The 18,868-nt window shown below is 42.5% G+C and overlaps 1 protein-coding gene across 12 annotated transcripts in view; it reads right to left on the reverse strand.

Annotated features, from left to right (window-relative positions):
• DYM (dymeclin) overlaps positions 1 to 18,868 on the reverse strand; it is a 206,531-nt gene that overhangs the window by 187,237 nt on the left and 426 nt on the right. For 6 of the 12 annotated variants that reach the window (XM_048079753.2, XM_048079754.2, XM_066988520.1 and 3 more), the window contains exons 2-6: positions 14,359 to 14,431; positions 11,115 to 11,292; positions 2,221 to 2,273; positions 1,602 to 1,695; positions 236 to 369 (exon numbers count right to left, since the gene is read on the reverse strand). In XM_048079753.2, coding sequence (XP_047935710.2) covers positions 236 to 369; positions 1,602 to 1,695; positions 2,221 to 2,273; positions 11,115 to 11,254 — 421 coding nt within the window. In that variant the 5' untranslated portion in view covers positions 11,255 to 11,292; positions 14,359 to 14,431. Of the gene's footprint in view, positions 1 to 235; positions 370 to 1,601; positions 1,696 to 2,220; positions 2,274 to 11,114; positions 11,293 to 11,969; positions 12,133 to 12,247; positions 12,287 to 14,358; positions 14,432 to 15,367; positions 15,787 to 16,801; positions 16,912 to 18,868 lie in introns of those variants that run through there. The other 6 variants (XM_048079759.2, XM_066988518.1, XM_048079757.2 and 3 more) reach the window with 4 other exon arrangements.

Genomic DNA, 18,868 nt, shown 5'->3' on the forward strand with positions numbered 1-18,868 from the left:
GGAATATTTCTGTTGAACGCCTAATTACTTCTAACTCCAAAAAAAGAAGCCAGTTGTAGTATTGCCTTTATACTTTCAACCTCACAGGTTGCCCTGAATAGCGAAAGATGGTGTATGTAGCAATATTATTACTTCATTTCTAGTTTTCAAACAAAGTTTTGGATTCTTACACTACACAGACTTAAGAACTCGTGACTTTCTTGTGGAATATTTATTAGCAATAGCATACACATACCATATGAGCCCGGCATTTTTTCCTCGTACGTAAAATGAAGTTGCAGTTCCTCTTCTGACATTGTACTGATGAACACTTTCAGCAAACAGCAGATAATGAATAACGCATTGTGAGCCTGCCAAATAAAGAGGTGACTAGAAAAGAAGCAGAAACAAACAGGGATCAGTGACACGTACCTTGCAAACGTGCATCAAAAATCACACGAGACGTGACAGATTAACAAAGGGGGTTCCTATAGCAGAAGCAAGGAAAAGACAGAGTGCTCAAAAGCATTAACTGAGATTCCCTGCTACAGCAAATATATTGGAAGTGTATTTAGAAGTAGTACTCTCCCCCAATCCTCAAGATAATAGTTTTATTCCTAAATCTGCACTGTTAATAACATCACAGTTGCCAGAAATACCACCCTTTGAGGAGTTTACCAGAAAAATTAGCATATTTCTAAAGGTTTCTAGATGCTGTGAACAACAATCCACCCAGACATTTGAAAGTACCCTACAGCTTCAACATTAAAGCTACTCTGTCTCTCTGAATCTCAGCACCTCTCCCAACCAAACATCTTCAGACTTCCGGAGCAGAGCGTAGCAAGATTTTTCCACGCCAAACACAGATTTTCTTCCCATTTTCGAATGCAAAGGGACTATAGCTTCATTACATTTCCTTGAGTCTCAAAAAGTAACTGCTGCTGGAAAACCCATACAATAACACATGGTAAAGCTTTTGCTTGAAGCTATGATGCATGATACAACTTGAAAGCAGTGTCTTTATATAGAAGGTTTGTTTTTTTTTTAATGCTCAAACCCAATCCAATTGGAAAATATTCCCGAGCAACTTTATAAATTAAGATTTAGGTAGACAGGTGATTTTTAAATATCTCAAAATCAAGCACTTAAGGTTAAATCACTTGAAGAGTATGTGCTTTTATCTGAACCATTACACTTATCATTTAGGAAGGAAATTTCATGCATCACAGTCCTCCTCTTAAATTTTACTGTGTTCCAAGGGGTTGGAGTTCTGAACTATCAACCTGGTAACAGAGAATGTAGGGTCCACCCAAAGAAAATTAAGACAAAAACCCCTCAGGACTGCACAAAAGGGAAGGCAGACGTTAGCCCAAAGTCGTATCACTTCTGTAAACAATTACGCCTATGTAACACACAGAACACAAACATCTTTTTTTTCCCCCAACAATCTATGTGTTATACTTCATGATCTATGCTTGATAAAGTACTAGACGCTTTTGTTTATTTCAAACAATGACTTACGAGAAGTTTTAGTCTGTAAATATGTTAACTAGTAAAGTAGCTAGCAAAAAAAGGAAGGTATAAAAGGTGAAATGGCACACAGCTTTTTTCTGAGTACTTACTTCTGGCATTCTGCTGATATTTTTAATTCTTTGGTTCTAGAAAGAAAGACTTTAATCAATGACCCAAGGTTTCCTGTTCGAGGATTCTTCTCAACTAGATAAGGAATTGCAAAGGTATGATAATTATGTAGCATTAGTAAGTTGAGACATTTGAATTCAGACAGAGTGAAAACAAATTTTAATGCCTTAAATATTTCCACATCAAATACAGCATGGTTTCCTACACAGCTGTTATTTTACTTTTAAGATTCCCCACTACATGCCTTACTACCCCAAGATCATTCTCTAACTGCACTTCTAAGCCTAAATTTAAAATATTCCAAATGTGAAGCCCCATAGCACTTCCTTACCAAGACTTGCATACAGCACAGCAGTTTCCTATCGGGGAAACTGTGCAGGTTTTCACAACTAGCTTTTACCCTCTTGTAACATCATGGATGTTATTTGTATTATCCCTTCCTTTCAGCCCCTGATTAGCTTGGAGGGCAGAGGGAAAGAGAGAGAGAGTAGGGATGGAGTTACTTCATTATTTTAGTCATTTTAAGTTCTACAAAAAAAACAGTTCGTGTTTCTTAATTTTACTGACCAACCACATGGATAAGATGTCACAATTTCTCACCTAAAGACTTGCAGACTGAGATGGTGGCTTCTTCCAAGAGCTTTAAGTCCGCACTAAGAGGAAAAAAAAAAAAAAGGTTACATTAACAATTAGAGTTCCCGCACTTAAAACCGAAAATTCTTTACAAAATAGTAGCAAGCATTGCTATGGAGCACTTCGTCTTAGCCATTTAGCTGATTTACACAGGTATCAAGCAGTAAAATACGAAGCACGTCTTGCAGCTGCAGAAGCACAGCAGCTATTAGAAGAGGAAATGAATATTCGCAAGTGAATTGTCCACCAGTGAGATGATGTCACTCCATCGGTTGTTTCTGCTCTTCTGCCTTTCTGGCTTCGATGCTGCCATGGTTGGTTTGATGCTACTGAAAATGGGCATAGAACTGCAGCCTGCAGAATAATTTGCTTTGTTTTTAAACACAAAAACTATCTTGTGAAGGAACATCTTTTTAAAAAGCATAAATTCAGAATCCTCACCCTGACATGCAACCTCCCGCCAAGGACCACTTTCTGTCAGCCAATGTTATTGTATTACTGCAAGAATCACATCGGATGTACCAAATTTTTCCTAACTTCACTGAATTGCCTGTTGGTATGCCTCAATGAAAACCACCAGCTTAAAAGAGCAATAAAAGCCTAACCCAGAACGTGCCAACAACCACTGGAAGTTAACGCCAGCTGTGTCAAACACGTAGAAATATTTATATACTTCTATCTCTGCAAACCTACCAGTACAAAGTAACTGATCCTCAATGAGGAAACAAAAGAATAAATGGGAATAAAACTATGTTTTTCCTTAACAGCACACATTAAAAGCTAGAAGCCAAGTTTCTTCTCTGTGAGTTTGGTGCTTTCAATATGACAAGCAGCACTGAAATTTACTGATACGTGATACAATATAAAGCTGACTGATTCTGCGCTTCTCCAGATCTCTTATGCCACTTTGCTTGTTAAGAAATTAACTCAAATACAGTTAAGTTTCCCAACTCACTTTTCAAAACAGCTTAAAAAAAAAAAAAAAAAAACAAGCTTTTCTGAAACAATGAAACACGCGTGCAATGATGGATTTCATCAGAAAATTATTACACGAGGCCCAGTAGATGAATGAACCCTCGAATGTTTAGCCAATGCCTCAATAAATGCAGCTACCAGAGACGTACAACTGAATCTGGTAGGTAAACAGTGAAATGTCAGAACGAAATCATCTTTCAGTGGGGAAAAAATTCTCGTGCGCTTCTAAGTGTATCTTATCCTCTCCAAGGTCAAAATGACTCTGGCCTAAGCAAACCGTTTCAATTTCTTACCTACACCAGTTACAAACTGCTCCTCTTCGTTCTGCACACTACTTTCAGGCCTCCGACAGAACATTTCACTTATTTCAGTAAAAGAAGGTGTTAAAAAGAATGAATCCCTAAAAAAAAATTAGTCAGGGGTGGACACGTGTTCTCCAGTTCTTGGGCTGACTCTCCTCACCCGCTCACCCTCAATTCAAAGAGGCCACGATAAAATTTAGGAGGTTTCATTCAACTCGGTGTCGTGGCCTCCACACAAGCATTCTTCTCATATAGAAATATTGCAGGAACTTAATACCGCCATAATCAGATTGCCAAAATTGCTGTTGCTTCCTAAGCATTAGTTTGATTTCTGATGAGTAACGTGTGCCCGGATTCGAGGACTAGAAGAGGTAAGGATAGGGGTAGGAACAGGAACTGAAAGAAGGATTTCTGAGCTTTTCAATAGGAAATACTTCAAGAAAGAAACAAATCATTTTTTTTAAAAATTTTAAGATGCCTGCAAATTATCTTGTATATCAGACTAATTTATTGCATAGGGAGCTGAAAGCACGAGACAGCTCTTCACCTACAGCTGAAGGTCTTAAGACAATTTTGCATTATGCAGAGAGGCTTTTTAAATATCAAACACCAGCATTCTTTCCTCCTTTACTAATTGTTTCGAAACAGAAGTTTCGGAAAGAGCAAACTGTTACACGCTTCCGTATTTTTAACAACATCAAAATTAGTCTCAAAGGTGGTCTCGTTTGCAGCACTAAAAACGTGCGGAGCAATCAAAAGAAAACGGTATAGAAGCAGAACCCCTCATCAACAACTTCTGACAATGGTGTTTGCTAGGTCTGGATGAAAAGGATTTTTACTTTTTGACTTCTACTTTGTCTAGCTGGCCACTTGTCGTCAGGATGTCTTCCTTCCCTACTGCTGAAAAGGCGGATGAACGTTATACTGGACTCCAACCCGCTACAGAGTTCTTAGGTCCTGAATAAACTTAATCCAACAAAAACCGATCCAACTCCCATTATCCAAAGATGCTAGGGACTTCTGTAATACAGCCTGGGTGATTACTGTAATTGCTTCAGGATTTAAACTGTAGATGTAGGCCCTAATCTTTTAATTACATTTCATTTTTCCCTAATTTCTAAGCATTTAGGTTTTAAAATAAAGCATTCTTCCAAGCGTTGCTTTTTTCCCCCCTCCAAGTTATTCAAAGACACACAACCCTCAAACAATTCAGCGAGAAATTCAGAACTTCAAAGTTAAGCAACTGAGCGATTCTTTTTCCCTAACAAAACCAAAATGAAGTTTAATGCTTATAAACCACCCCACTCTCCCTCATTCATATAACAAGAGTACAGACCCGAATCTTGCCGCCCTGAATAGCGGGCAACAACATCTGCAAAGTTGCAGTTCGAGTATTAGAAACGCCTAGGGAGAGGGAACTACGGAACACCGCCCCAACACATGTATGCACACAGAATAATGTCCTTACACCCAACAGAGTTAATACTCTTGCTAATTGTTAGACCTCCAAGGATAAATTCATGGAGAGAGTACACTGGGTGTGGGAAGGGCACAAAAAAATACCAGCCCATTTGCAGGTACCTGGGGCAAAGCTTCGCGCTAGCTTGGAAGCGGTTTTCATTAACTCAGGCAGGAAAGAAAAGCGAGAGGCCTGGAAAAAGCCGTCTGCGTGGTTTTTGTGTGTGCCGTGAACACACGAGATACATTATATTAACGCTCAGGTGGAAAATGCCAGAGCCAAGATTCATAAAGCGGCACAAAAGAAACGCCGCAACCAGCTACGGCGTTGACTTTTCTCTACAGTCCCTGCGGAGATGACATTTGCTTAATGAATGAATATAAAACTGGAAACCCAACCCTGAAACATCCCTCCTTCCATTAATCCACAGAGAGGCGCTGGCAGCATTCAAGCTGCTTTTCAGCAGTAACACCAAGAGCAAGCACTAACGGAGTGAGGGAGCGAAGCTCTTCCACCGCGCTGATCCCAAACAAAAATTGCAGTTCTCTCTGAAAGCCCTCACCCGAGGAACTGGGACTGCCTCGTGGATGTGCAATGTACGTGTAAATGCGTGCGTATAAACGTGCGCTTACACGGAGATCACTGTTTGGGACAAAAACATCTAAAACGCATTAAACCGATCTTCGATACATTACGCTTGATGGCCACGAAGTAACTATGGGAGGATCCGGTACGGAGAGAACGACTTTTTAGAAAAGAAAGGGAAGCTATGCCACGCATTTTCTACTCCGCAACTTCATCTTCCAAATCCTGAGAAAATAAAATTACACTTTTTCAAAACTGACATTAAGCTTCTGAAGCACAGCGTTCCCTAGGACACGATTACAGAAGAGATTGATTTGGGCTGGAAGAGTAAAACATCACCTGGTCTATGAGAACAATCAGCACATGCCCAACGAGCTTCTCTTAAGAAAGAAGATTAGTTTCCAGCAATAAACAAGCAAACGAAGTGAACTCTTGCTCTTCTTCATGGTACCTCTGAGCATTACGACCCAGGCACCCCAGCTGCAGGCCCTAAGGGACGCTGGTTTAGTGACGGGACCCCAGCAGGTCAGGTCGATGGTTGAACTAGAAGATCTTGCAGGTTTTTTCCAACCTAAATGATTCACATAAATGCCATTTGGGGATTTGATGCACTTACCCTCGGACATAAAGGAACGGAAACAAGCGCGAAGATTGCCCTTTTGTATTTCAGAAGAGCGTTTGGAAAACATGAAACAAAAATTAGGAGTTATCGTATGTTTAGGCAGCAATTACGGACCAAGTAAAACAATACTGAAACAGTATTTAAACAGCATGTATTCTCTTCTGTCCTGCTAAAATCACTCTTCTTTTGTTTAATAACCAATCTCATGTCAAGTTTTCTATTTTGTTGGCACTTACATTTACTTAGAATACAAGAAGTTCATCAGCAGGTTATTTTTTTGTGAAGGTGGGGAAGAATGGTAAATTAGGCAGCCTACTGCTCAAAAAAAAAGAAAAATCAGTTTTCACTGACAACGTATTTATATTTCTGGCTCCATCCTACCAGAAAGCCAGATTCTGTGACAGCTGTTCTGGCATATAGTGTAAAAAAAAAAAGAAACATTAATTCCAAAAGAGAAGGAGGGAAAAAAAATAATAATCGGTGGAGTTAATTCAGAGTGGCTGAATTTGCTTCAGTCGCTTGACTTGAAATTTACCAACACTCAGTCCCCACAGACTGCAGCAAAAACTGCAGCTAATAAAAGACAGAGAAAGTACCTTCCCGGCAGTTATCTTTGAAGCATATGGTTTTACCTGCTTTCATTTTAAAGGCATCACGATGCAACAGGCTTTAAAGCAGCAGTGGCTACCGTTTTAGAACATCTCCGCTTAGCAAGCCGTAGACAGACAGTGACACCTACCAGACCCAAACCGGAGTTGACAGCCACCCCCTCTGAAAGAGGAAGAAAAAAAAAGGGGGGGGGGGGCAGCTTTCCTGACAGTTTTTTCCTCGCCATTGAATACAAAAAAAAACAACAGCAGAATCAGCCCACTCAGTAAATTCATACTGTGGGAATGCTGACTTTAATGGACTATTCAGAGGAAAGACGTCAGAGAATAAAAAGCTGCACGTAACTTATTGTCCCAATTTCTAAACACATCATATTAAGGCAACATAAAAAGTTGCTCGTTTTTATGTCTTCTCCATTAAAGGATCGTGCACGCTATTCTTTAACCAGCCGCTCATTAAGAACTCCAGGGAAGGAACAAAGCGGAACAGTAAATATTAAGCAAATGATTTTCAGCAAGCTCCGCGTTAGTTAACTCCGTTTGAAGTCTTCCACCATAAAAGCGTTGTAACTAACAACACTGCTAAGGAGGAGGTTGCGTTTTACAGGAGATTTCTCAGGAGATTTTTTTGCAGCAGGTATTCTGCCTGCTCAGTAGTCGTGACCTGCTACACAGCTGTTGGAGCTTTCCCAAAGAGGAGATTACAACGCACCTTGCACAATGAAAAGCACAAAGCAACCTTACACAAAACTAGTAGCTTCTACTTCTACTATCACTTAGGCATGTCTTACTTACCTCCTACCACTCCTAAATTGTGTTGGGCAGGTAAAGCCACTGGGACCTGATCCCCAAGACTTGCTCAGGCTGTCACAATCGCTCACGCGGGGGCGTTACGGGCAGCGAGCAGGGATCCACCTGCAGCTTGTCTTTTTTGGTTACTAAAGGCTGATTCACAACGAGCATTTGTGAGCACACAAACCGGAATTAGTGCCACTAACTCTTTAAGACTCCCTCTTAATACTTTGCTTAAACGTTAAGAAAAATCAACTTTATGCTGGGAAGAACGAAAGGCCCAGCAAAGCAGCACTTGATGCTCGCAGCAGACAGTTCTGCTTTGACCACACGCTTTCACGCTATGCTGTTTTCCAGACAAATTCCGGATTCAACTCACAGAAGATCCTTCTAAACATTGGAAGGGGCAGTGCGAGGGCAGACCCACAGAAATGCTGAAGGGCTACTGCGTGGGCAAGAGTTATCTTGCATCAGGATTGCCAACACAGCAACTGTGAAGTCACCAGCACCGGTATTTGGCAAACTATGCACCTGCGAACCACCTTGTGTTCATCCGAAAGGCAGATCAGGAAGTTAACTGAGCCAAAAAAAGAAACCCAGTGAAGCCATTGTGTATGCAGATCTCTTTCTTTGTATGTTCTCCTTGAACACTCTCATTTACTAAGCCATCAGGTAGGGGTGGGGAGAGAAAGCAAAAGAAAGCAGGAAAATGAAAAAAAAAAAATGGATGAATGGAGGGAGAAATCAACTAAACTGAAAGGGGAAAAAGGCAGGAGAGTAAAATGACAGCAAAAGAAAAGAGCACAGAGTGCTGAAACAAGCAGAGCACAAAAGAAGACACAGAAGCAGTGCCATTAAAAGATCAGACAGGATATCATGCCTTCACCTTTCTCAGAGTAGAAGCCCTGTAAATCACCAACTCTCAAGCCCAGGTCTTGAGCTTCTGAGTCGGGGGATTAAACAAATAACGAGGAAGATCCAATCCAGTATGGCAGCCCAGAAGATCTTCCTTTAGCAGCTGCAATCAGCAGGTACTTGGACTAATTTGGAACGGAGACGAAGGAAAACTGCCTAAGAGATTCCAAACAGTGTCTTTCAAGCGTTGGTAGATCGGTGGCTAAGGCGTTGTGTTTCTTTCCTGGGTCCCACAAGTGAATAATTACTGAACGTATTATGGCAGATACTCACCATATCGAACAGCAGAAGTAGGGGATTGTATCAGTCTCATCTTTGCAAAAAAAGATGAGAAAGTAAGACACGGGTTTTACTCTAGAGTTACCTCCAACGACCTCCGTGAAAACAAAACACAGCACTTACACGGCTCCCTACTGGATTTGCAAGCTATCACCTACTATAAACACGCTAATTTTGCCACGGACTAGTGGAAAAAGTAGAATGTGAAAAGAGTAGAAAACGAAAAGGAGTAGAAAACTTTAAATTCTGTCTTGACAGGTGAAAACTGGCTCCTTTCCACAACAGTCAAAGACAAGCACCTTGCTCCTGTCACAAGTATGACCTACACTCAATCCTCATTAAAACAAAATGGAGTTCACTTGATATTCCACAAGCTTTCCATCTCTAACATGAACACTGACCTCTGTTGTTCTGTTCCTGCAGGCAAGGTTATCTGATTTAGCCAACGGCTGAGGGTGCTGTGCAGCCAACGTCATCTGACATCATTTATCAAACGGTTCTCTCAGGTAGATGCCACTCCACGGGAAATTTCAGCTTCCTTCCAATTAAGCTGGACAAAAGATGTCTCTAAAAATACATCTCTTCCAGCTGCCAGGCAAGAGCACCATCTGGTGTTCAGCTAATTAAACTTTCAACCTGCTTTTGGATAAAGTTGTTGTGTGTTGTTTTTTTTAAACATTTTTTCTTTCTTTTTTTTTTTTTTAAACAAACTCATCTTGCACCAGATCTGACACGATGAAATAGGCACGAAAAATTTATAAATCAAGCTATGAAAGACTTCTTTACTTCAGTGGGAAGTTCTTTACTTCTTTACTTCCCCCTAAAAGCCCCGATGCAGCGATACATGACTACTTAGAGCACTGTCCATCTTGTCACAGGTGGGCTCTAAACAATTCTTGCTTCCTCAGAGAACTCAGAGAAAGCAACGTTCCCCATCCACTGCCAAATATGTACCACCCTTTACAAGCTTTACAACACTTGGATGTTTTCTTGCTAACTTCTGGCTATTCTCATGACACAGAAGCCAAAATCCTTCCCTCTCCTCCACCATTACAAAAATAGAGGGTTGTAAATGCTGCTCAGATGTTTACCTTGACCATTTTCCCTCCCAGTTGTCTGACCTAAAATTATAGGGACACTAATGCAAGCAGGATAGATTGTCTGCCAGATTTGCCAATTGCTATGAAAATAACCGTGGTTTTTTGTCTTTCAGAAGCTACCGTGCTCAGCATCCAAGACACAGCACAGAGGTAAGTCGTATAACATGTAAACTACCCCACTAGAAATTTCATTTCATCCTTTTTACAATCACTGATTTATAAGAAATACTCAAGAGCTCAGGGTAGTCAGAAGTCTGCACCAGTTTTACCCCTTCTTTAAAAGATCTTTGATTTACGTTCACTTAGACAGGAGCTCTGCTTTAAGAAATAACTGAAAGATGACAATAACACCGGCTAGAACAGTTCTCAAATATATTTTCAATTGATTAAAGATTATAACTGGTCCCTATTTTAGCAGTAACACATACTGGCCTATTTACACCTGTTATAAGTGCGTTTAGACAGTTAAGAACCTTTGCTGAAAAGCTAAGCACTTCACAAGGAAGTACTGCTAACAATAAAGGGTTTAAATAAGACATTTACCTGACAGAGAAGTATCGGGTCACACCGTAAATTGTAAAAATAGATGAAGCATTCCAGACAGTTCTTTTCAGACTGATAATTCATATGCAGGACAACGGACATGGGTTAAAATGAGTCTGAACACACATGCTTTGTATTTCCGGACACGTGCCATGGAGAGCACGTTCCGTTTATTGCCACATCATTCGCTGGAGTGGTAAGATGTGCAAAACTGCCAAACTTCCTTTAAATTGTAAAAGAGGAGGGAAAAAAAGACAGAGACTAAGGAACTCAACAGCTAACCTACAATTAAGCCACGGGAGATGTACAATTTGCTGTAAGTTCAGAGGAACATCATGCGTTGGATTCTTCAGAGCTGCAGAAACACCGGAGGCTTACCCAGAAAGAATCACCCCAAAACAAACAAAAAATCCTCCCCAACACTACAGACCTAACTTTTGATTTTTTTTCTGGCTAGCAGGGGGAATGAATCGCAAGTACAGCTATGAGGACAAAAGGAACTCACAAGAACAAAAAAAACGCTGTAAATGGATCCCCAAAATCAGAAAAACAGTATTTTATACGGACATTTATTCCCTTGCTACCTAAAACAGGAATTAAAAAAAATACCCATTTGTTTTCAGACTTGTCATTTTTATAAATATATTACAAGGTTTAGCTCTTTCACAAGCACCATCTTACCTGTTTGTTGGAGTAGTAAAGCTAAAAGACAGCAGCTGATTCCAGAAGGGGTCATTCTCGGAGATAGGCTCGGCTCCTGACAACTTTTTCAGGTATTCGTTTTCCGGAAGCTCGCTGATGCTGCTGCTATTCGCTCCCATCTTCTTCACTTGGCAAATCGCCTTCTAAATCTTCATTTCTTAAAAAAAAAAAAAAAAAAAAAGAAAAAAATTTACAACCTTTGGTACAAATAAGGAATATGCAGATCTTAAACCAGGGATCCATAAGGCTTTGGTTCACTACCTTAAGGAGTTACTGAAAAGTAGAAAACAGAGGCACATAGGAAGGCATTAAAAATACTTTCTTTCAACAAACTTAGGTCTACATCACCTCCATCTAAAAAGTTACCATGCTATACACTTCATAATGCATGTAATGTAGGAAAAACCCAAGTGACAGTGTCACAGTTGTATCGATATTAAAGTGGGGAAAACGGCAAGAAATCCACAATTCAAATCGCAGAGAGACTCCTGCTCTGCCACAACTAAAACATCCGTGTGTTATCAACATTCTTCTCATCCTAAACCCAAAACACAGCACCCTGCCAGCTACTCGGAGGAAAATTAACTCTGTCCTAGCTGAAACCAGGACATAAGGTGACAAGCTCTTCAAAAAACGTGTTCTCCAGCTGAATATGCAGAGAGAGGTAGAGGCAAATGCCTACTGCTGTCAAGAAAGGGAGCTGGTCACGCAGCAGATTCCTGCATACCATCAGGGATCTACACCTTAAAGACCCCCTACCTCCTCCACATTAAGCCCAACTGTTGCCGCCACTGCACAGATATCCCGAACTGATTGAGGAAAGGTGCTACCAACCATACGGGAACCTCCTGAACTTTGTGAAATAACGTGGTTGGTTGCAGTCGACTACTTCAAGGAGTAAGAACAGGAACAGGTATAGCAGAAGACGCAAGCTGCTTCCCAGAAGCAACTCTTGGTCTCAGCGAAGATGCAGGATCAAGTATCGCTCTAGTAGTAATCCGCTGAGACTCACCATCTGCGCAGGAGCAGCTAATTCCAGAAAAGACAACTCTCGTTTGCAAAAACTCATTTTGCAAACTCTCATTTTGCAAAAAAAGCTCTGAAGACGCTACCTGTAACAGCTGCAGAAGCCATTTTGTCACGGGGACCACCTGCAGGAAGGGAAATTTAAGTGGTCTAGGAGCGCAAGTGTAAGATCCTGCCGGGGAATTCTGCAGAGAAGCACTGAAGGATTCTAAGATGTCATGAGCTTAAAAACATTTCCGAAACTCTGGCTGAACGTTTACTCCTAGAACAGAACGGATGCATCTTACCTGAATACAACTTTTGCCACTTCAAAGGAAAAGCGCAAGGCTCAGTGTGTACCACCTTTGAAATAAAGCCAATAAAAAGCTAGAGAATAAAGCAGAGACAGAATTGCGTAATACGAGGATACCAGATCATCATTTGAAAGTAGAAGAACTGAGATTCAGGTTGTACGTAGACATCTCAGCCCCACCATCTATTTTACACGTGCCCAGCTGCAACTACTACAGCAACAACTACCTATTTTGGCTTGGGTCCCTTCCCCGCACCTTTAAATGGCTGAACATTTCAGCTCTTATTTCTTGGAGTTCAGACAGAGTATAGCATGCCCTCGATCCTTGCCCTTTCTCCTAAGGTGAGCCACTCCACCCTTGTTCTTATACTCAGGGGCAGCTCCCGAAGTCTCCCCCTTTTAACTCTCTTCCAGAGGACTAAGAGCGAAGGCAACAACTTCCAAGCTCGTTCTTGCAAAAAAAAAAAAAAAAAGCTGGCATACTTTCCAGATTTTCTGCAGAGCCCCAGGAGATTAAGTTCTGTTGACATAAATCCCCCCAGACAAACAGTCCTTGTAAAGCAAGCTTTAACAAAATATTTATTGTCCGTTTTCAGATTCGAATTCCTATTTCCCAGCGACCGTGACTGAAGCCATAGCTCTTCAAGTAACGCAGCAAGTCGCTGGCTGGAGCGCCCTGCGGACTCCCCTGGGGCCCTACAGCCCGGCTGACTTCTCCGAACAGACCGACGGTTGGTCAGTAACTGGAGCACAAATTACCACAGTCGTTTTAAAATTTACCTAATCCTCACTTACCCGTGATTTTCCCCACACCTGACTTGCGTAACAGCCCCCACTGGCTCTTAGATCCAACCCAAACACACTAAATAAATGCATGGTTCTTTGGAAAAAAAAAAAGTTACGCTTCTCTTCAAAAGCGATTCATTTGTTTGCTCAAAAAAATATAGAAACTATTTATTAGCAAGTCGTTTAGTTCAATACGGTATTATTACCACTACCAGTAACAGCTCTTGTTCCTAAACAAGCTGGGAACACCCCCAAAGGACCATAACCCGGTCTGCGTCACGCTGTAGCACGTCCAACATCTGTTCGGTGACTGAACTTGGCTCCACCACGAGAAGCAGACGCTTCAGACCGAATGCAAGAGGTGGCTTTGCACATCGGGACCCACCCCAATCCCAAACAGCCAGGGGTACACGTAAACCTTATGTCCACTGACCTTATAAAGGACTTGAATGTTAATTATTAACAGTGGTTACAAGAGTGTCATTTTCCCCTCTTCAAGTTAAAAGCAGTTCAGCAACACACAGGATGCCTCGTCACAACTTGGCGCCCACCAAATCTCCCTTTGTCCTTTCGCACGCACGAAAACAGCGTTGCACAAAAATTTGAGCTTCGACACAGCGGCAGCTTCCAAGAACAAATGGAGGTACGGTACGCGTGCCGTTGAACTCGGGGAAAAGCTCGTCACACCCTCTACACCTTCTGTTTGAACAGTTTTAGTACCGTAATTATAGGTCCAATATTAAGTCCCAGCTGGTCTCACAACTTGGACATTTTACTAATCCAGCCAGTAAAGCTGGCTTAGAGCAAAGCAGTTCCCCCTTCCCACTCCCAAAGCAGTCCCCCCTTCCAGAATCTGCAGGAAGCCTGAAAAATACTCTACGTACACAGATAAAAATATAGCTATCAATATATCTATATATAGCAAAATATAAATATATATACATTATAAAGCGCTTGTTTTAAAATATAAGAAATGGTCATACAGACAACTTTGGGGCAACCTAGTCTCTTGGCTGGGGCTTGAATACAACCTCGGGAAAATAAATTAAGAGCTGACGCTATCACACGTTGAAAAACCTAAAAAGAAATCCAATTCCACGCAATAAATACTTGGCTTACCTTTACAATTTGCTGCTTTCTCGACTGATACAAACGGCCATCGTTTTCCTTTCAGCCAAAGTAGCCAGAATCGCTGCAAAGGCAAGAACACGAGATGTCACGCTGCATATTCGAGTACCAAGGAAGCTGACGCACTGTCTAATTCGTGTTTGCATCCAAGAACCGAGCATTTCAGACCCCGTTTCACCCGTGAGATGTTAAAACGTCCCACAAAATCCTAACACAGAGCATCACAGAAGACTTAGGAACAGGAGGTACTATTTAGCTCCAACATTTGAATTCCGCTACGCACACAACATCTTTGGATTCTCTCTACTCCTTCACGTTACAGTAAGATTTATACCTACGGTCAAATCTTTGCAGACTAAACATCACACGCAATGTTTATCTGCAAAACTTACGAGCAGAGATTGCACCCATGGATCATGAACAAACACTCTAAAGCCTCATTTATTCCTCAGAGATGAATATTCACGTGCAGGATCGGAGCCTAACGCTTCTAGATGTCCTCTGAACGCATCAATTCTCACCTCCAAACTCTGCAAATTCACCCTCACTGGCTATTTTTTCCATCCTCCGGACAATCTGGTTTCTCAGGGAGCAGCCTGGAAGTTGATCGGCGCGGACGCCGAAGTCAGCGGCCTGAAGCAGCTGCACAGCCCTGAAGGTTGCTCCTGCGAAGCGTCTGCTGAACGTGTTTCATCCTGGTCTACCAGGACATGAAAGTTCAAGTCCACCAGAAGCCCTGCTTTTTTTTTTGTTGTCTTTATTAAGAACCTCAACTTGCTGCTCTCAGCAAACCACTTGGTTTTTTACGCGGCGCTCTGGGCCATGAAAACGCTCCAAATAAAAACACGTGGCTTCAGAAACGACGTCGCCTGTTTCTCCAAGCATATCTAATAATCAAAACGCTCCTATTAATTGTCTTCAGTCTGCTGCTAGAACTACCAGCAGCGTCTATCAATTTTCCAGGCAGGCATTTCAAGAGGAAAGTCAAACGGGAACCCACCCAAAGCTTCGAAGGTGCTGAAGAAGGACTGAGAGATCTTCACCGTAGAAATTCACGTCGATTCTGTTGAACTAGAACTGGAATTTCAGCAGCCAAACTGGTTTCTCTCAACTACACAGTCTTTTTCTGCCCACGTCCAGAAAACAAGCTCACCGACGAGGCAGGAGACCTCATAACCCAAGTCACAGTTAAGTCAGCCCTCCAAAGCGTTTGTATATCTGAAAGCAAGTGGCAGAAACGTGACAAGAGTTCCCTTACTAAGGACGGTTTTGCAGCTTGCCTGGCACATTAAGCGCCAGCTCTCCTGCGCTGCTCGGAGAATAGTTTGGGGGGAAGTTTTGGTGCCAGCGGGGCTGAAAAAAAAAAGCGAGAAGCAAGATTTGCTCTTCAAAGCCAAAAAGCAATTCCACAAAGATTTCACTAAATACCAAAAGATCGTTCCCAGATTGCAATCAAGCCATTACCATGATTTCACCTTCCCTCATCCACCACGCACTTACAACCGACGGCAGGGAGATTTTAGGATCTAAACTAGATTTTAGGATCCATACGTGTCCCAGCACCTCGGGACGGGCATACTTTTGGGCAGCAAGAAGAAACAACACCGTTACGAAGCGGAATGCTCAGCTGCAAGAAAACAAAAGCGCATCTGAAATTCTTTAAGAGCAATTTATCCGAGTTGCCCACCGCTTGCTTTGCCGGATAAACAAACAGCAACTTCTCTGTTCCTCCTGTTCAGTAACTTGTTCTAGCGCCTTCCTCTTCTGGAGCACGAGCCTGAACCAAGCAGCACTGACGCGACGTTTTTGTGATCCTTCCCGTCTTACTGAGGGTTGAAAAGCCTGGAACAGCAGTAGCAGAAGTGATGCATCTTGAGAGATTTGCTGCAGGTAAAGGAGGCCCTCGTAGGGAAGGCAAGAGCAGCTGAAAACTTGTCCCCCCGCTGTGCTTTCTGCTCCAGCTCCTCTCCCACGTGTGTTTTCTGGGGGAGTCAATCTTCAATAAAAGCCTAATAAATAAAAGCCCAAAGAGCACACGCTGCTTGCTTCGCATCTCACCTGCAGGACAGTCGTTCTGCTCACTGCTAAAGGAGGGATTGCTCAAGGCCTTCTTGGTTAGGAGGAATATTTCAAGCAGAGGCATCTGAATGTCCAGACACTGGGATAAGTGATCGAACCGCTCAGTGAGAGATGCTATAAATCACCCTCACCCTTGCCCTTTCATCCTAATACCAGAGTTTGCCGACTTTTAATAAAATATTGAGAAAATTCTGACTATCAAGCTCGCTTCTCAACTCCTACATAAATCCCGTCGTAACTTTTTATTAAATAATTACTTCATCACGCCTACAAATCTGAGGCTAGAATGACAGCGTCAGGTTTCAAAGCGCATCCTTCCGCAGAGGGAAGGCGCGGGGGCAGTAAGAAACGTTACCTCTGTGAGAAAGCTTTCAAGAAGCAACGATTCAAACACTAATTCTGCTCTTCGCCTTGGACGGGTACTTCTTTTTGTTTGCCCTCACCAGTGAGACTCCTGCTGCTTGCACTAGAGGCGTACTGGAACTATAAAATTAGGAGAACAAATGTAACTTTCAGCAAGGGTATTGTGGAAGACAGAGCTTAAAAAACAAAAAATACAAAGAACAAGCACATCCTATCACATTCTGGCTTAGAATATACTGCTTATCAGCACCAGTACCAACGTTACTGTTCTTCCAGTGGCTGGAAAGAGTTTTATTACCACAAAGAGAACAACAGCTTTCAAAAGCACAATTTTACACTAACTCCCTGATCATCTATAACAGATTGTAGTGCTGGAAATTTTGTTCCATACAAAAAAAATGTTTGATTATTACTGATGATTACTTCCCCCCTTTTTCCTACCCAGTGAACCTACCTAAAAAATCAATGTATATGGTAATAACTGACTGAATTCCTAATTAAAACGGGCAAGGGGGGTCAATGTCACAAAAGCCATGCTAAACCTACACATCTCAGTCATCCAAATGGCTACTTGCTTGGCATAGCTATAACACAGTTTTTCCTGGGTTCTATGGCATTAAAAAGCTTCACGGTTTAATGTCAACTGCCGGGTGGAGATAACACACAGCCTGTTTCAGAGTCATTTCAGAATCACTGAATATCCCGAGTCGGAAGGAACATCAAGTCCACTCCAGGCTCCACGCAGGACCCCCCAAAACCGAACCCTTTGTCTGAACGCGGTGTCCAAATGCTTCTTGAACTCCAGCAGCTCGGTGCTGTGCCCACTGCCCTTCTGGCCACCGGGGCACGTCGTTCACTTGTCCCGAAGCTCGCCATCAACCAAAACCCCAGATCCTGCGGGGCTGCTCTCCAGCCCCTTGTCCCCCAGTCTGCATGCACTGGCCCAGGCGCAGAACCCAGGAGTTGCTCTCCGATTTCTTACGACTGCCCAGTGCTTTAATCAATCAAGATGATCTATTATTTCGTTATGAAGAGGACACGAAGATCACAATTGCACACGTGTAACATATTCTCCGTATTTCACACTGACGCAACTACAACTTGTCTATCGACCACAGCGGCGTTTCAGAAAGAAAAATTCGGCTACCTTTTAAGCTTCAGAAAGATGCTTAGACATCATTAAAAAGCACTGCAATTTTTTTGATACTTATGTATCTCAGAGGCTACACAATTATTTTGGCATCTGTGCTCTCCCGCAATTAGGCATTACACACGTTTTCACAACAGCTTTAAATGTTTCCCACAACCAGAAACCTACCTCCAGCACAAAAGACGCACGTAGCGCAGAAAGCCAAATGTGTTTTGCATGTATACGTAATTTTATACTGCCCTACGCATCACGATTTATGTCCCCTCTCCAGGGTCTACTGCGAATGAAACTACACCGCCAAGCTGTGTAATTACCAGCAGGTACAATAGGCTTCCCACCCTGGAGAATACACGTTGAGGAAATACCATTACCACCTTTACCCGTCCTCTTTGACAGCAGTTCATCAGCCAGCAAGCAGGATCTCTGACTCTCAACACCTTCCTCACACAAAAGGAGGAGGATTCTTATATTCACGAGGCTTAACAAACCCGCAAGCCCCACTGCCAGTCATCGGCACATTAAAACCACCCTGGGATCTTCCTGGCCGTCTGATAAAATCACAAAGCCATCTAAGCTTAGCATTCGTTTGTTACATGTGTATTTTTTCCTCCTGAACTGATCGCACGAGGTGCAGCGCCAGGAAAGCACCAGAGCAGGATCTGGCCAGGGGCTTCCCCTGATACAGCAGCAGGGGTGTAAAAGGGAACAGCTCGGGGAGAGCACGCAGCGGGGCCTTCCTCAGCACTCTGCGATCCAAGCAGCGACAGCAGTTTTTAACTCACCCCAGCTGGATCAACTTTGCCGCTTTTTGCTCGGAAAGGGGTAAAATTAGGGATTACATAACACAGTGCCCTACAATTAGGGAAACAAGACCCGGCAAAGCAGGGGCTCCTCTCTGCTCCCGTGCCT

The sequence above is a fragment of the Anser cygnoides genome, chromosome Z (assembly GCF_040182565.1).
Source record: "Anser cygnoides isolate HZ-2024a breed goose chromosome Z, Taihu_goose_T2T_genome, whole genome shotgun sequence".
NCBI classification, from domain to species: Eukaryota; Metazoa; Chordata; class Aves; order Anseriformes; family Anatidae; genus Anser; species Anser cygnoides.